At 60.1% G+C, this 13,675-nt stretch overlaps 2 protein-coding genes across 5 annotated transcripts; one reads left to right on the top strand and one right to left on the bottom strand.

Annotated features, from left to right (window-relative positions):
- The first annotated feature begins 718 nt into the window (after positions 1 to 718).
- Cdk10 (cyclin dependent kinase 10) lies at positions 719 to 7,989 on the top strand. 3 transcript variants are annotated; one of them, XM_046435172.2, is made up of 14 exons: positions 734 to 846; positions 2,725 to 2,791; positions 2,866 to 2,938; positions 3,686 to 3,757; positions 4,173 to 4,275; positions 4,404 to 4,485; positions 4,807 to 4,874; positions 5,248 to 5,300; positions 5,429 to 5,498; positions 6,131 to 6,190; positions 6,355 to 6,478; positions 6,550 to 6,689; positions 7,105 to 7,157; positions 7,357 to 7,989. In XM_046435172.2, exons 4-14 carry the CDS (start codon positions 3,739 to 3,741, stop codon positions 7,452 to 7,454), a joined length of 870 nt encoding a protein of 289 aa, XP_046291128.1. In that variant the 5' UTR covers positions 734 to 846; positions 2,725 to 2,791; positions 2,866 to 2,938; positions 3,686 to 3,738; the 3' UTR covers positions 7,455 to 7,989. The 3 variants fall into 3 exon arrangements, with proteins under 3 accessions (XP_046291126.1, XP_046291128.1, XP_046291127.1); XM_046435170.2 differs by lacking the exon at positions 2,725 to 2,791 and having other exon boundaries at positions 719 to 846; XM_046435171.2 differs by lacking the exon at positions 734 to 846 and having other exon boundaries at positions 1,081 to 2,791.
- On the bottom strand, positions 7,969 to 12,073 carry Spata2l (spermatogenesis associated 2 like). 2 transcript variants are annotated; one of them, XM_046435169.2, is made up of 3 exons: positions 11,881 to 12,073; positions 11,197 to 11,500; positions 7,969 to 9,858 (listed from the first exon to the last, which is right to left on the bottom strand). In XM_046435169.2, the coding sequence occupies exons 2-3, from the start codon at positions 11,497 to 11,499 to the stop codon at positions 8,884 to 8,886; spliced, it is 1,278 nt and encodes a 425-aa protein (XP_046291125.1). In that variant the 5' UTR covers position 11,500; positions 11,881 to 12,073; the 3' UTR covers positions 7,969 to 8,883. The 2 variants fall into 2 exon arrangements, with proteins under 2 accessions (XP_046291125.1, XP_046291124.1); XM_046435168.2 differs by lacking the exon at positions 11,881 to 12,073 and adding an exon at positions 11,751 to 11,880.
- Between the last annotated feature and the right edge of the window lie 1,602 nt (positions 12,074 to 13,675).

Raw genomic sequence — 13,675 nt, forward strand, 5'->3', positions numbered from 1 at the left:
TCAGCACAGTCTTCAGGTCAGGTTGTGGCCTGACTGAGTGCCCTGGCCTGTCTGATCTTATGTATGTAGTAACAATGTGTTAGTTTTGTTAGTTTCTAGATTGGCTGGCCTCAGAGGGCAAACCAGAAATAGGGGACAGTGGCATGGCCACAGTCTTCTCAGGTATTGAGGTGCCTGTCACACATATCGACATATCGTTCTTTTTTTTTCTATTTTGAATTAGGGTCTCACTAATTTACTGAGGCTGGTCTCAAACTTTAAATTCTCTTGCCTCAGCCTCCTGAGTTGCTGGAATTCTGTAATTCCAGCATGAGCCACCAAGCCTGGCTCCAACAGCTTCAAATGTATACATACATATGTAGATGTAAGTCCATCTGGTATAAACACCAGTCCTATCTAGTACATACATACATACTACATACAAACCCAGAACCCTCTAGGACTGGGCAGACGCCCTGGGCTTGCCCGCATTCACTGCGGAGCTCTGCTCTTCCGAAGTGGAGGGTGCACCCGCAGGGCAGTGCTGAGCTGGATGCCGTCTCAAGGGGCCCTCCCCACCTGCCGCCTTCTGCCGTTGTACCAGCTGCCAGGGTCTGCATCCAGCCCCACGTGCTGAGCTCAGAGGCTGGAACCTCGCCAGGTGGGGCGTGTCTAGGTCCTGGCAAGGTCCCCCGGGTAACCGTGGGGGGGGGGCGGGGCAGCACGACCCGGAAGTAGATCGCGCGCCTGCGCGCTCGGGCCGTGGCGCCGGCTCTCGCCATGGCGGAGCCGGACCCCGAGTCGGAGCAGATCCGTCTGAAGTGTATCCGTAGGGAAGGCTTCTTCACGGTGCCTGCGGAGCACAGGGTGCGACGGGGGGCCCCTCGGGGACGCGGCCTTCCCCGCCAGCAGGGTCGCGCTGGAGCGCCGACGTCGCCGTGCGGCACGCGCGGGAACGACGGCCCCGGGGTTCCCTGCGCGGCGCGGCGGGACGGGGCCCCGCTGGCGGCCTCCCGGGGACGGGGACGGGTCCTCCTGGCAGCCTCGCGGGGTCTGGATGGGGACTGGACCCCGCTGGCGGCCTCGCGGGGGTGGGACGGGGACGGGCCCGGCTGACGGCCTCCCGGGGACGGGGCGGGGCGAGGCCCGGCCTCCCGCGAGGGCAGACTCCCAGCTCCTACCCCTGCTTTCCCGATTCCGCCCGCGACGGGCTCCGCCGCCGCAGCTGGTGCTGGGCGAGAACTTGGCGGCCTGCTTCCCCTCTCCATCTGCGCCTGGGCTCTTCGGGGCCGGCAGCCCTCTCTGGGGACCTGTGCCGCCACTTCCGTTACTGTCTCTTTTGTGGGATGAAGGCGCTGAACGATTTTTACCAAGGTGGACACATGGTGTAAGGAAAGCGGGGTTGTGTTTCCAAGAATCAAGAGCTGGGCATGAATCCCAGCCGCTTGGGAAGCTGAGGCAGGAGGATGGGGAGCTCAAAGCCAGCCTCAGCAGTTTAGCGAGGCCCTGTCTCTAAAATATTGAAAAAGGCTGGGATGAGGCTCAGTGAATGGTTAAGCGCCCCTGGGTTCACTCCCTGGCACCAAAATAAATAAACAAACAAATAATGGTCGTGGCCCAATGGGAGGACAGGCAACGTGCATAATTAGCAGTGCCTGGAGACCTGGAAGTCTCTAGGGTCTTAGGAGTCGCGTTCAGCTGGGGCCAGGACGAGATTGGCAGAAGAACTGGCATTTCTTTTGGACCAGGAAGTGTGATCAGATTGGACACAGATGAGAAGGGTGGCATGCCACACTCAGGAGGCAGGGGCAGAGCAGGAGGGTCACAGTGTGGGCAGGAGGTGCCAGCAGAGCAGCAGTGTGAGGAGGAATGAGACCCTGCAGGGAGCCAGGCCAGTTGCCTCTAGGTCTCAGAGTAACAAGACAAGAGAAGGGAAACCAGGAGAGGCTGTTGGAATCAGAACCCTGCTGCAGACACTGCTTACATCCAAGGAGAAGTGCTCATTCCCTTCTCCAGAGGCACCACATCATGCAGGGTTGTCAGGGTGCAGGCTCTCTGGGTGGGCAGAGCTTTATCTCCTCTCTTCACTAACATCCTAGAAAGGCAGCTGTTTTCCACACGGTGGGCCATGGTGGTTTTTTTTTGTGGTACTGGGGCTTGAAGCCACGGCCTTGAGCATGCTGGCAAGCAGTCCACCGCTGAGCTGCATCCTAGCCCTCTTCTGCCTTGTTGCTCCCCCTGTTCTCAGCCATTCCCAGCCTCCCTGGAGGGGAGTGGGTGGTAGCCAGCTTCCTTTGACCTGGAAGACACACGTGGCCAGGTGCCACTGAACAGTGCTTCTTTTCTTCTGTTTTTCTTTTCTTTTTTTGATACAAGAGATTGAATCAAAGTGTTCTTTTCTTCCACTGAGCTACATCCCCAGCCCATTTTAGTTTTTATTTTGAGACGGGATCTCGCTAAGTTGGTGAGGCTGGCCTGGAACTTGGGATCCTCCTGCCTCAGCCTCCTGAGTGGCTGAATTACTGGCCTGCGCCACCCTGCCCAGCCTGAGCCATGTTTCTTCACACAGAGGAGGTAGTGACTGGATGGTGACGATAGTACTCTCTGCCATAATGGTGTTGCTGTGCACAGTGGTGACTGTTGTAGACAGCAGGCATGCAGACTGGGATGGAGAAGGAGTGGCTAGGCCACCTCTGTATTTCGTTCAAAGTGGGCCCAGTATCATCCTCCCCCTTTTCTCATCAGAGAAGCCCAAGTGTGTGGCTGCTTTTCTCTTTGGTGAGCAGGACATGGGTGGACTTCCCAGTGCCAGGTGGGTGAGAAATGCCTGTTCTCAGCTGTTTACCAGCTTCCAGGCGCCACACTGGCAGCACCTCTCTCTTTCAGCTGGGGCGATGCCGGAGCGTGAAGGAGTTTGAGAAGCTGAACCGCATTGGCGAGGGCACCTATGGCATTGTGTGTGAGTGACCACCGTGGGGTGCCTGGAGGTGCAGCTTGTGGCTGATGAGTACAGGCTGGGTTGCCACAAGGCAGCTGTGTTGGGGCTGGCAAAAGCTTCTCAAGGCTGGGATGTGGCTCAGTGGTTAAGTGCCTCTGGGTTCAATCCCAAAGCTTGTTCAGGAGCTTTTAACGCCCAGTGCAGTTTCCATGAACTTTACACCATATCTGGGGGCAAACCTCAGTTTCAGGGTGCTAATATCAGTAACCCAAATGTATAACCATGGAATGCAGCGGCTGTTAGAATATTGAAAGGTAGAATTTTCAGCAGCAGCTGGTGTTCATACCAGCTCTGTTGGTGTGAGACTTTCTGTCTAGTGTTTGGAAGAGGGACCGTCCAGATAGAGCACTTTATTTGTTGTTGGAACATAGCTGCAGGCAGATGTGAAGCAGTGGGTCATATGTTGCCTGAGTTGCCGGAGGCCAGGTTTCAGAGAGGAACTGGGTATTCATTCCCACCCAGCTCAAGTGAGGGAGCACCGGGGAGCTTGTCTCAGGAGTATTGCTTGCACAGAGTGAGGACCGAGCATCACTAGGCACTAGGTTGCTAGAGGGAAGGCAGTTCTGAGGAGGTGAGGGGGGGCTCCTGAGAAGAGGAAGGGAACCCTGAGGAGCTGAGGGGGCTTCTGAGGAGGGGCAGGGAACCCCAAGGAGCCTCAGAGGGGCTCCTGCCTAGCACAGAGGGGCTTGTGATGGGTTTCCATTCCAGATCGGGCCCGCGACACACAGACAGACGAGATCGTTGCCCTGAAGAAGGTGCGAATGGACAAGGAGAAGGATGGTGAGTGGGGAGGGGTAGACTACTACAGCTAGGACCTCAAAGCAGGAAGGGGTATGATTAGGGGGCTGGCTCAGCCTGTCACCTCCAGGCCAGGTTTGTGAAGTCTGTCCCCACTGCCTGGAGGTGTGTGGATTCTCTCCTGCCCCTCCTCTCCCTCCAGTCTGGCGATTCACCTCACCTACCTTCCACTCCAATCTGGCACCCCGCTGAGCCGCAGTGGGGGGGGGCTCGGACCCACCAGGATGCCCTCAGTACAGCAGTGAGCACAGAGTTGCTGATTTTATTGATGAGTGACAGTGACGAGTGGTGTTGGGATGGCCAGTCTCCCCGAGCCGGGACAGTAGCGGCATCTCTCACTGGGTGTCCCTGGAGCCTGAAGGCAGGGCAGGGGCTCACTGAGCCTTCTCTGTTGCAGGCATCCCCATCAGCAGCCTGCGGGAGATCACTCTGCTCCTGCGCCTTCGCCACCCAAACATTGTGGAGCTCAAGGAGGTGGTTGTCGGGAACCACCTGGAGAGGTACCCTGCTGGCCCACCACCCGTGTGGGCCCTGTTCCTCTGTGCCACCCTTCCTGCAGTGAGGGAGGGCCTCTGCCCAGAAGGGAGAAGACAGGATGGGGCATGTGTTTTCCTGTGTTTTCTCCCAGCATCTTCCTGGTGATGGGTTATTGTGAACAGGACCTGGCCAGCCTCCTAGAGAATATGCCGACGCCCTTCTCTGAAGCTCAGGTATGTGAGGGGCACGTTGCGAGCCCTGGTCAGTGACCACTGTACCAAACAAGGCTGGTGGTGGTGTGGGGGTGTCTCAGCCCTCTTGAAAGAGGTGCAGTTACTGCCTGTGGGGCATGTTGGGGAGTGGGAGGAGCCCAGCCTGGGACACGTGAGGCCCCTGGGGAGGAGAGGTGGCAACTGTACTTTTCTGGTTGTATTGGACACAGCAACCACTAAGTTCCTGAGGCTGTGTGTTGACAGCCTGGCCACCAGTAAGGACATGGCACATAGAGGGTCCACCGTGGGCTCGCCCTAACCCTTGCCTGGGTCTCTACACAGGTCAAGTGCATTGTGCTGCAGGTGCTCCGCGGCCTCCAGTACCTTCACAGGAACTTCATCATTCACAGGTGAACTGAGGAAGCCAGAGGAGGTCGGAGCAGTTGCCTGCACTGGGCAGGGTGACCGGCCTTCCCTACTGCCGTCATTCGCAGAGACCTCCAGGGGCAGTGTCCAGTAGAAGTTCTCCAGCTGCCTGGGGGAAACGACTTCTGCCAGGAACTGCTGGGAGTGGGGGGCCTTTGGGGATGGGAGCCGGAGGCCGGCTTTGCCTCTCTCACAGCAGCGGGAGCCACTGCATACCTGGCGGCCAGTGTCCTTGCCATTGCTACCCTTTGCTTTCAGAAGGGGGTTGGGGGCAGTGTAAGACCGATGTGGTCTCAAGGCTGTGGTGAGTCTGCCCCATGGAGCTTGCTTCCTGGGAACACTGGCGTTCTGTCACAGGGACCTGAAGGTGTCCAACCTGCTCATGACTGACAAGGGCTGTGTGAAGACAGGTGGGTACAGGGTGGTGGCCCTGCACGTGTGGAGGTGGCTTTCTGTGGACACACCTTTGGTGGTGGGGGTGTTGGTCCTTGTTTAGTGCCCTGAAGGACCTCTCCTTCCCTCTTTGCCTTTACCACAGCGGATTTTGGCCTGGCCCGGGCCTACGGTGTGCCAGTCAAGCCAATGACCCCCAAGGTGGTCACCCTCTGGTGAGTCCCTCCCGGGGATGAGTGTACCTGTTTCAGGGCCCTTTGAGGGTGGGGCCAACACTGCAGAAGAGTGGAGAGTCTGGGAGACTCATAAAGGCTGGACAGAGAAAGGCACTCCAGGTCACCTGTGGCCTAGGACAGCTTCCCAGAACAGCCAGGGTTGACCTGGCAAAGGGTGACAGCTAGGCTTAGTGGCCTTAAGGAGCCCACCTTGTCCACCTTCCTGAGGTGGTGCCTTCAGAGCTGGCTTGGAAGCACCTTGGGAGTTGGGTGGCCTCCGTAGCTCCGTGATCATCCTGTTAACAGGCAGAACGACCTGTGGCAAGGGAGGACATGAGGGTCCCTATGTGGCACCTCTGGAGTGTGCATTAACCACACTCCAGCAGGCTGATGTCCACAGGCCTGTGCCGAGGCCTTGGTGGTTCTCGTAACGCCCAGGACAGGCTCATGTGGCAGCTCTCCATTAACAGCTGTGACCACTGTGTCACCCTGGTTTTCAGGCCTAGAGCAGAGGGTATTGGACCTGGCAGTAGTGGTCCTGTTGTTCAGGGTACTGTGGAGCCTCTGGGAGGCTTGGCCCTGGCTGAAGGAGAGGGGCTGGCCATAGCGACCTGGAGTGCCTTTCTCTGCAGGTACCGTGCGCCTGAGCTGCTGCTGGGAACCACCACCCAGACCACCAGCATCGATATGTGGTGAGAGCCGCTGCTCCCAGAGCTCAGCCAGGGCAGGGCAGGGTGCATGAGAGTGCAGCTGCAGAGTGGCCGTGGCAGCAGGTCTGCCCTGGCTGTGCCCTCTTGCCTATCCCATCACCAGTCTGGTGGCATGGCACTCAGGTCTGTGGTCTCTCCCCTTGTAGGGCGGTGGGTTGCGTTCTAGCTGAGCTGTTGGCCCACAAGCCCCTTCTCCCAGGCACCTCTGAGATTCACCAGATTGACCTAATCGTGCAGCTGCTGGGGACACCCAGCGAAAACATCTGGCCGGTGGGTAACCTGGCAGTCCCCAGTGCCCCCTGTGCCCAGCCCGTCCATGGCTCCAGCCCTGCTTCCTGCAGGGTTTCTCAAAGCTGCCCCTGGCTGGCCAGTACAGCCTGAGGAAACAGCCGTACAACAACCTCAAGCACAAGTTCCCCTGGCTCTCAGAGGCTGGACTACGCCTGCTGAATTTCCTCTTCATGTATGACCCCAAGAAAAGGTCAGATCCCGCCTGCGGGCAGTACTGCGAGTCAGCATTTGGAATGGGAAGGCCCTGCTCTCCGCAGAGGTGGAGGGACCCCTCAAACCCACATCCCTTATTTATTCTTGTGGTGCTGGGTCTGAACCTGGAGCCGCATCCCCTGGGCCAGTGCTCTACCCCTTCCCCCAGCTCAAGCAGAACCTTGAAAGACAGTTTCTCACAACATGGGCCGCATTGCTGCCAACGTCCAGGGTGGGTTCTCTCTGCTTCCTCCTGTTGTAGAACTCACTCTGAGGTTCCCTGTGGTCTCTGGACCCCAAACCTCCCTTTACCATCTACCCTGCTACTGGAAGTTTAAAACAGAAGCGGTTGGGGTGTGAGGGGACAGACCTTTTTGAGGCCAGCATCCCATTAATGGGCTGCTTTTCTGCAGGGCAACCGCGGGAGACTGCCTGGAGAGCTCCTACTTCAAGGAGAAGCCCCTGCGTAAGTTCCCCAGACCCTCTGGGTTCTGTTCTCTGGGGGCTTGCTTGGCCAGTGGCCCTTTTCTTGGTGGGTGGACTTCCAGGGCACGCAGGATGTGGACATCCTGGATAGGTGAGGACCTGGAGCATGCCCCATGGCCTGCTCTGCTGGGGAGCCACCCATCCCTCTACCCTAACACTGAACTGCTCCTCTCCTGCAGCCTGTGAGCCGGAGCTCATGCCCACCTTCCCCCACCACCGAAATAAGCGAGCTGCCCCGGCCACTGCAGAGAGCCAGAGCAAGCGGTGTAAGCCCTGAGGTGGGCCTGCGTCAGATGGCCAGGCCTGCAGTGGACTGGGAATGCCCCTGCAAGTCAGGTTAGGCCTCCTGGGAAGTTGGCATGCAGCTGGTCCCCAGGCTACCCTCGACCATCCTGTTCCTTGAGCTGACTCCACCCTGCCTGTGCCCAGAACCAGGCAGGTATGGACTTGGGGTGCAGTAGGGGCGGGAGCTGCAGCCTGTGTACCCAGGTGAGCTGAGTTGTTGTGGCAACACCTGGTGGCTGTGCAGGGTCTTGTCTGGCAGAAACTCCTGAGAGGAGGACACACTGGTGCTGAAATCTCAGGCGGTACAACTTAGTGGGGTCTTGGAGCCAGGGGTGGGCACTGGCCTCTGAGGACTGCTGTGCTGTTGCCTCTTGGTCACAGGGGCTGCACAGGGCTCAGAGAAGCTGTGGTGACCCTGGGCAGGGCTGGGAAGGGGGGCACCCTTGAAACTCCTAAGAGAAGCAGCTGGCTCCCATCCTGAGCAAGAGAAACACTCTCCTAATAGACCTGGTTTCACCATTGTTTAATACACTGTGGGGTTCCTTCTTGTGTGACATGGACAGTGTCCTCTGAGTGCACTGGGGAGGAGGAGCAGGATGGGGCACAGATCGCCGTACCTGCCCCCTGAAGCTGGGCCAGGGCAGACTCTGCACTTACCCATCCCTGGGTGGGCTGGCGGCCTGGGGACCCTGGTCTCAGGGGCCCTAGGTGGCCTCCAGGGAAAGCAGGCTGTGGTTTTTCCCTCTGGGGTCTGCAGCAGCTGCACAGACCCACAGTGGACACAGCAGTCCAGTGGGTGGCCTGCAGGACTTGCCCCCTCTTCTGCTGGGAGGCAGCAGGGTGCTGGTGGCTGAGCCTTCTCTCCACTGGGTAGGAAGTGGCACAGCTGCCTGGGTTCCACCAGCCAGCACCCCCTGGCTGTGACACTGTGGGGAGGCCAAGGCCCTCAAACCAGATCAGCCGGCACCTGGCAGCTTCCCAGATTGGCCCTGCAGACCCTGAGCAAGCCACATGGAGGGTGGGCAACCTGCTGTCCTGAACCACAGGCTGCAGGGAATGGACGAGGAGCTACGGGCCAGCCAGCAGGTGAGGGGATTTTAAAGGGGTGGGTCCTTCTCAGGGACAGGTTCGGGTACTGGTGACAGGGACCCTTCGCTCAGTACACTGGGCATGGAGGACAGGGACACATTGGCAGGTGTGTCAGTCCAGCTCAGGGCTTACTGCCAGCTGGGCCTGAGCCTGGTCCCTGGGGGAGGAGGACCTGGTACTGACCCCAGGCAGGAGCTTCCCATGGAGGCTCTACCCCCACCTCCCTGGACTCCCCCAGGGATAGGGAGACCAGGGCATTCAATGGCCTTGGCCCCTCCCCAAGAGCAGCACCATGGAAATTCCTGAAAACCCTTGACCTGAGCCAGTTGGGCCTAGGGGTGGGCCCCTGGGCTGTCGTACAGCAGGGTGTCCACCTGTGCACGCTGCAGCCACAGGCGCCTCTGGGCCTCACTGAGCAGTGCCCGCAGTGAGTGGCTGGGGCGGCAGGCTGATAGGGCTGTGCAGTGGGCAGCATGTAGCTGGTGGCAAGTGTCACAGCAAAGGGTGGGCAGGGCACCGGGGGCTAGACAGCTGTGTGCCTGGTAGCTCAGGGGCTCAGGGACAGGCCCATAGGCTGAGGCCCCCTCTGCCCGCACATGTCGAGGACTGGCCCTCCCTGGGCTCCCAGGGCCTTCAGGAGCAGCCAAGTTCCCAGGTCGGCTCAGCTCATGGCGCAGTGAAAGGAAAGAGAAGGCAGAGGGCTCAGGCTCCAGCTCCTCCTCCAAGGTCCCATAGGGTGGGCTGCTGGCTCGAGGCAGCTCCTCTGCTGGGGGCTCCCAGGCCCCACCCCCAGTGCCCCACAGTTTGGCACTCTGCTCCCAGAGTGGTGGCCTGTAGGCCAGCTCCACAGGGGGTGAGTCTGCACCTGGTGAGGGCTCCCCGTAGAGGCTGGCCTCCTCCGAGCCCTCGTCTTCCTGAAGGTCCCGGTACAGGTCCCGCGGGGCCCTGTAAGCAGCAGGAGTGCCCCGGGGAGGCAGAGGCGGTGGCTCCTCGTCCTGGGCCAGCCGCTGCTGCAACCAGGCCACACAGGAGGCCACATCCCCACTGGCCCGCCGGGCCCTCAGTAGCTCTTCTGCTGGCAGCACACTGGTGCCCAGCTGGGTCAGCACCTCACCTAGGATCTCACACTCCAGCCGGAGGGCGAAGCAGCCCAGGGCTACCTGCACCAGCTGGCAGGCAGGGGGCAGAGCGGTCACCATCAGGCGGTGGCTGTCCCTGCGCACGTAGCCCATCTTCTGGAAGCTCTGGATGAGGAGCTCCTCGGAGAGCACGCCCTTCAGCACATGCACGTAGCCCCCCGAGAAGGTCTGCAAGGGAGGGGCCTGGTCAGGCCCTCTGCCAGCCAGGCCCCAGCACTGCTCTGACCTGTCTGGGGCAGGTCCACACCGAGTGCCCTGCCTAGAGCAGTTCTCCTCTTGGACTCTCCCACCTCCTCCTACCCCAGGGTTTGCTACAATAGTCTATCCCCTTAAAACAGCCTCTTCAGCACTCTCCTGCTTTTCTGCTTCTTCACAACAGTACTGGAGACCTTTCCTCACCAGGGTAAGAGGCTTTGCTGTGCATCTTTTCCCTACTGTGTAGTATTCCCCTGCATGGATGCAGTACTGGGGATTGAACCAGGGCTTCGCCTGTGTGAGGCAAGTGCCCTGCTTGCCTGAGTTACACCCTAGTCCTCTCATGCAGGTAGGTGAGTACCCTGAAATGGCTTTCTAGAAGAACCAAAAGGATCATGAGACCCATGGCATTGTGCCTCTCCTAAGTAAGTTCTGAAACTCCAGGGCTCTGTGGAGCACCCCTCTGCTTACAGTAGCTGGAGGCACACACCTCCCAGGTACTGAGCACCAGCTGTAGAACTTCCTTTTCTGTGGACCTGTGTCCCTTTCTCAGAAAACAAAATGGGCTCAGAGAGATTAGGTAACTTGCCCAAAGTCACACAGCCAAGAGGCAGAACCAAATCACCAGCCAGCTCTGCTCCTTCCCAGCCTCCCCCTGCGCTTTGAGACCCTCAAGGACAGGCCTGGCCATTCTGCTTTTGCCCCTCCCCACCATGGGGCTAGTGGGCCCTCCTTATCCCCTAGTCTGAAAGGCTGAATAAAAGTTCAACAACCTTGGACCAGCGGTGCCCCAGTGGAGCTGCCAGCTCCTGAGTTCCTTCCAAGAGGCTGTTTGCAGCTAGGCAACCGGTGGAGGCATACCTCGCCCACGTGGGCACTGACGTCATCACCCTCCTACTCCTCCCAGTTAGCTAGGAGCATCCGGCAGCCCTGCCCCCTCCAGCTCAGGGCAGCTCCCCAGAGAGCCCGACCCGGCCCTAGCCGGGAACCAGGTCCGTGCCATCCCCCATCCGTGCTGTCCACCCGTCCCCCCTCCGGCTTCAGCATCCTCCTTTACAGACCAGATCAGGCGGAGGAGGGGGGGGGGGGGGGCGGAGGGCATGGGCCTCCAAGTCCCCCTGTGCGCCTGTCCTAGGATTTCCACGGCAACCAGGGCCGCGGGGCCCGGCAGATAGGCACCCAAGGCTGCCCTGCGCCCACCCGGGACCTCAACACGCCCACGGGCTGCTAGCGCTTCGGGCCCTGAGGACACCTGAAACCCCAAAAGGAGGGTCACTCCCCCACGGTAACCGGCAGCGTCCGGCGCCCTACCTTGATGGTGGTGAACTCCTTCCTCCAGGGCAGCAGGTACAGGTGTACGGCCGCCAGCTCCAGCAGCTCGAAGGCCCGTGCCAGCCCGCGCAGCGCGGGCGCCAGGTCGGCGCGGCCCCACAGGCCGTCGGTGAGCAGCGCCAGCGCGTCGTCCTGCAGCGCCCCGTGCAGGTCGAAGTCCTCCACCAGGATCTGCCAGAGCACTGCGCGCAACGAGGGGTCTCCGCACACGCCCGCGCGGCCCCGCCGCAGCTCGCGCTCCAAGCACAGGCGGTAGTCCTCGGACAGCGAGCTGCTGCCCATCCTGGCGAGCGGGTCGGGGCGTCAGGAACTGGAGAGTACTCCCTCCCGACTGAGTGACCCCAAAGCCCCCCCATCCAGCATCCTCTCCCAACTCGGAGACCCTGGCCTCGCCAGGAGGGCGGGCCCCTTGTCCGCAGCTTCTCCCGAGCCTGGAGGCCCGATCCCGCCAGCTGAACGCCCCTGCTGTCCACAGCAAGCTCTCCCACCTGCGGACCTCGTCCCCACCAGCTGAGCGCTCCCCCGCACAGCACCTGCCGACGGCCTCCCGCTCCGCAGCCTCGTCCTGCCCGCGGTGCGCGTCCGGCATGGACGTCACCTCCTTCCCTGGAGTCCCTCGCCCACCAGATGCTCTGGGCCAGGGTGCGACGGCGATACCGATACCTGTCGGTCCCCAGCCGTCCGCGAGCAGCCGCCTCTCCGAGTGTGTCTTCCCACGGCCGCGAGCTTCCGCGGGAGTCGACTCCGCCCGAACCCTAGCCGTGACGGTGGGGTGGGGCTTAGAGGGCGCCACCCCTGGTGGGCGGAGCCGGCGGGCGGCGTTTCCGGCGTTTCCGCGGCGCGAGGGCTGGCGGCCGGCGCTCGATCCGTGGCCGGTGGCCTTGCGTTCTGGTAGCCCTTCCGAGGGGTGGCCGCGCGCCGCTCGCTCACCCCTGCGACCGGGACTTCCCGCGCCGATCCTCGGAAGCGCCCAGATCTCGCGGAAGCGGGCGGCCCTCTCCTGGCGGGGGCGGGGCCTCGCATTGCGGGGTCCGGGGCGGGGGGCGTTGGCCGAGTCCCCGGAGGGGCGCGCTCCGGGTGGGATGGGGACGGTGGTTCCTGCAGCAATCTCTGGGTTGGGTGGCTTTCCCTGCTCTGCTCGTTGCTCCGTACCTCTCAACCCCTGGTCTGGGGGTCTTTGAGGCGAGATGAAGGCGTTCCCCTCCCTCTGTCGGCCAGCGTGGCCTCGAGGCTGCCAAGCGGCCGCGCTGCAGATCTGCCAGCCTCAGTCTGGGCCACCCCTCTCGGGACGTTTGACTTCCCTTCCTTTGGTTTCCTCTGGTGGAGGGGGGTGAACGCCGGAGGGTCCCCGCCGGATGGAAGCAGGGTGTTCCATTGGGTCCTCTTCCTGGCACCTCCTGCTCCTTTCCTCCCCAGGTCACCAAACCAAGGCTCAAATGTGTCCAGAAGGGACCTTCCCCGGGGAAAGTTACCTGCCTTCTGTTAGGATTTTCACTGGGATATTTTTAGATGTTTCTAAGGAAATTCGTTAAACGTTGTGACCAAGTAGGCAGATCTCTCAGAGGCGTTTTGCTGGCTGCTACTAAACTGGGAATTTTTCATTTAGTGTTTAGGCATCCAAGGGGTCACACTGACCCTTAGGGGAGCTGACTTCATTTGCCTGCAGCTCTTCAGCCTTTCATTTTCTTCCTGTCAGCAAGGATCGAGTGAACCCTTCTCTGTTCCTAATTTGATTCCTCTGTCTCCTAGCTCCCTTCTTCTTGAACCTGCTGGGCCCCCAGTGACCACTCCCCCGGGGTTTCAGGCCGCCTTTGACTCAGCAGTACTGGGACTTCAGAGTCCAGATCATTAGGATGCCATGCCCAGCAAGGCACAGTGGCTAACACACCTTAATCCCAACAACTCCAGGGGCTGGGGCAGGAGGATTGCAATTTCGAGACCACCTGGGCAATTTAAGGAGACTATATCTCATAAAAAGGGCTGGGGCTGTGGTTCAGTGGTGCGGTTCCCCTAGGTTCAATCCCCAGTATCACAAAAGAAAAAAAAAACAAAAACGTAGGAGCGTGGCCATGCTCCTGCCTTATTTTGAGATGCTGACTTTCAGACCCCAGCTGGTGCTATGAGGAGACTGGCAGGAGTGGATGGATCCCTGTACACCTGCAGTCTGGGACTACAACTCCTGGGAGACAGGCAGGGCTTTCTAAGATCATCAAGATGAGGTTATTCCAGACTGGGATGGCCCCTAATCCCAGATGATTGATGTCTTTGTAAGAAGAGCGTTTTAAACTCAGAGGTAGAAGACCACGTGGAAATGGAGATGAGAGTGAGATAGCTCCAACTGAAGGACCTCAGGGATCCTGAAGATTTAATAGCTTGGAAAAGGCAGGAAGGAGTCTCCCCTAGTCTTCAGAGAGTGTGTGGCCCTGCTGACACTGAGACCTCAGATTTCTGGCCTGCA

This window comes from Marmota monax, unplaced genomic scaffold (assembly GCF_021218885.2).
Source record: "Marmota monax isolate L192 unplaced genomic scaffold, Marmota_monax_Labrador192_F-V1.1 WCK01_AAM20220418_F8-fsc00024, whole genome shotgun sequence".
NCBI classification, from domain to species: Eukaryota; Metazoa; Chordata; class Mammalia; order Rodentia; family Sciuridae; genus Marmota; species Marmota monax.

Bases quoted from the DNA above. Each gene is read 5' to 3' on its own strand.
- Cdk10 (XM_046435170.2), top strand. From the start codon at position 760: ATGGCGGAGCCGGACCCCGAGTCGGAGCAGATCCGTCTGAAGTGTATC. The intron at 4,486-4,806 runs GTATGTGAGGGG...GTCTCTACACAG, and splicing joins CGCCCTTCTCTGAAGCTCAG to GTCAAGTGCATTGTGCTGCA. The intron at 7,158-7,356 runs GTAAGTTCCCCA...CCTCTCCTGCAG, and splicing joins CTTCAAGGAGAAGCCCCTGC to CCTGTGAGCCGGAGCTCATG.
- Spata2l (XM_046435168.2), bottom strand. From the start codon at position 11,806: ATGCCGGACGCGCACCGCGGGCAGGACGAGGCTGCGGAGCGGGAGGCC. The intron at 11,501-11,750 runs GTGCTGTGCGGG...CCCGCTCGCCAG, and splicing joins GAGCGGGAGGCCGTCGGCAG to GATGGGCAGCAGCTCGCTGT. The intron at 9,859-11,196 runs GTAGGGCGCCGG...CCTCCCTTGCAG, and splicing joins AGGAGTTCACCACCATCAAG to ACCTTCTCGGGGGGCTACGT.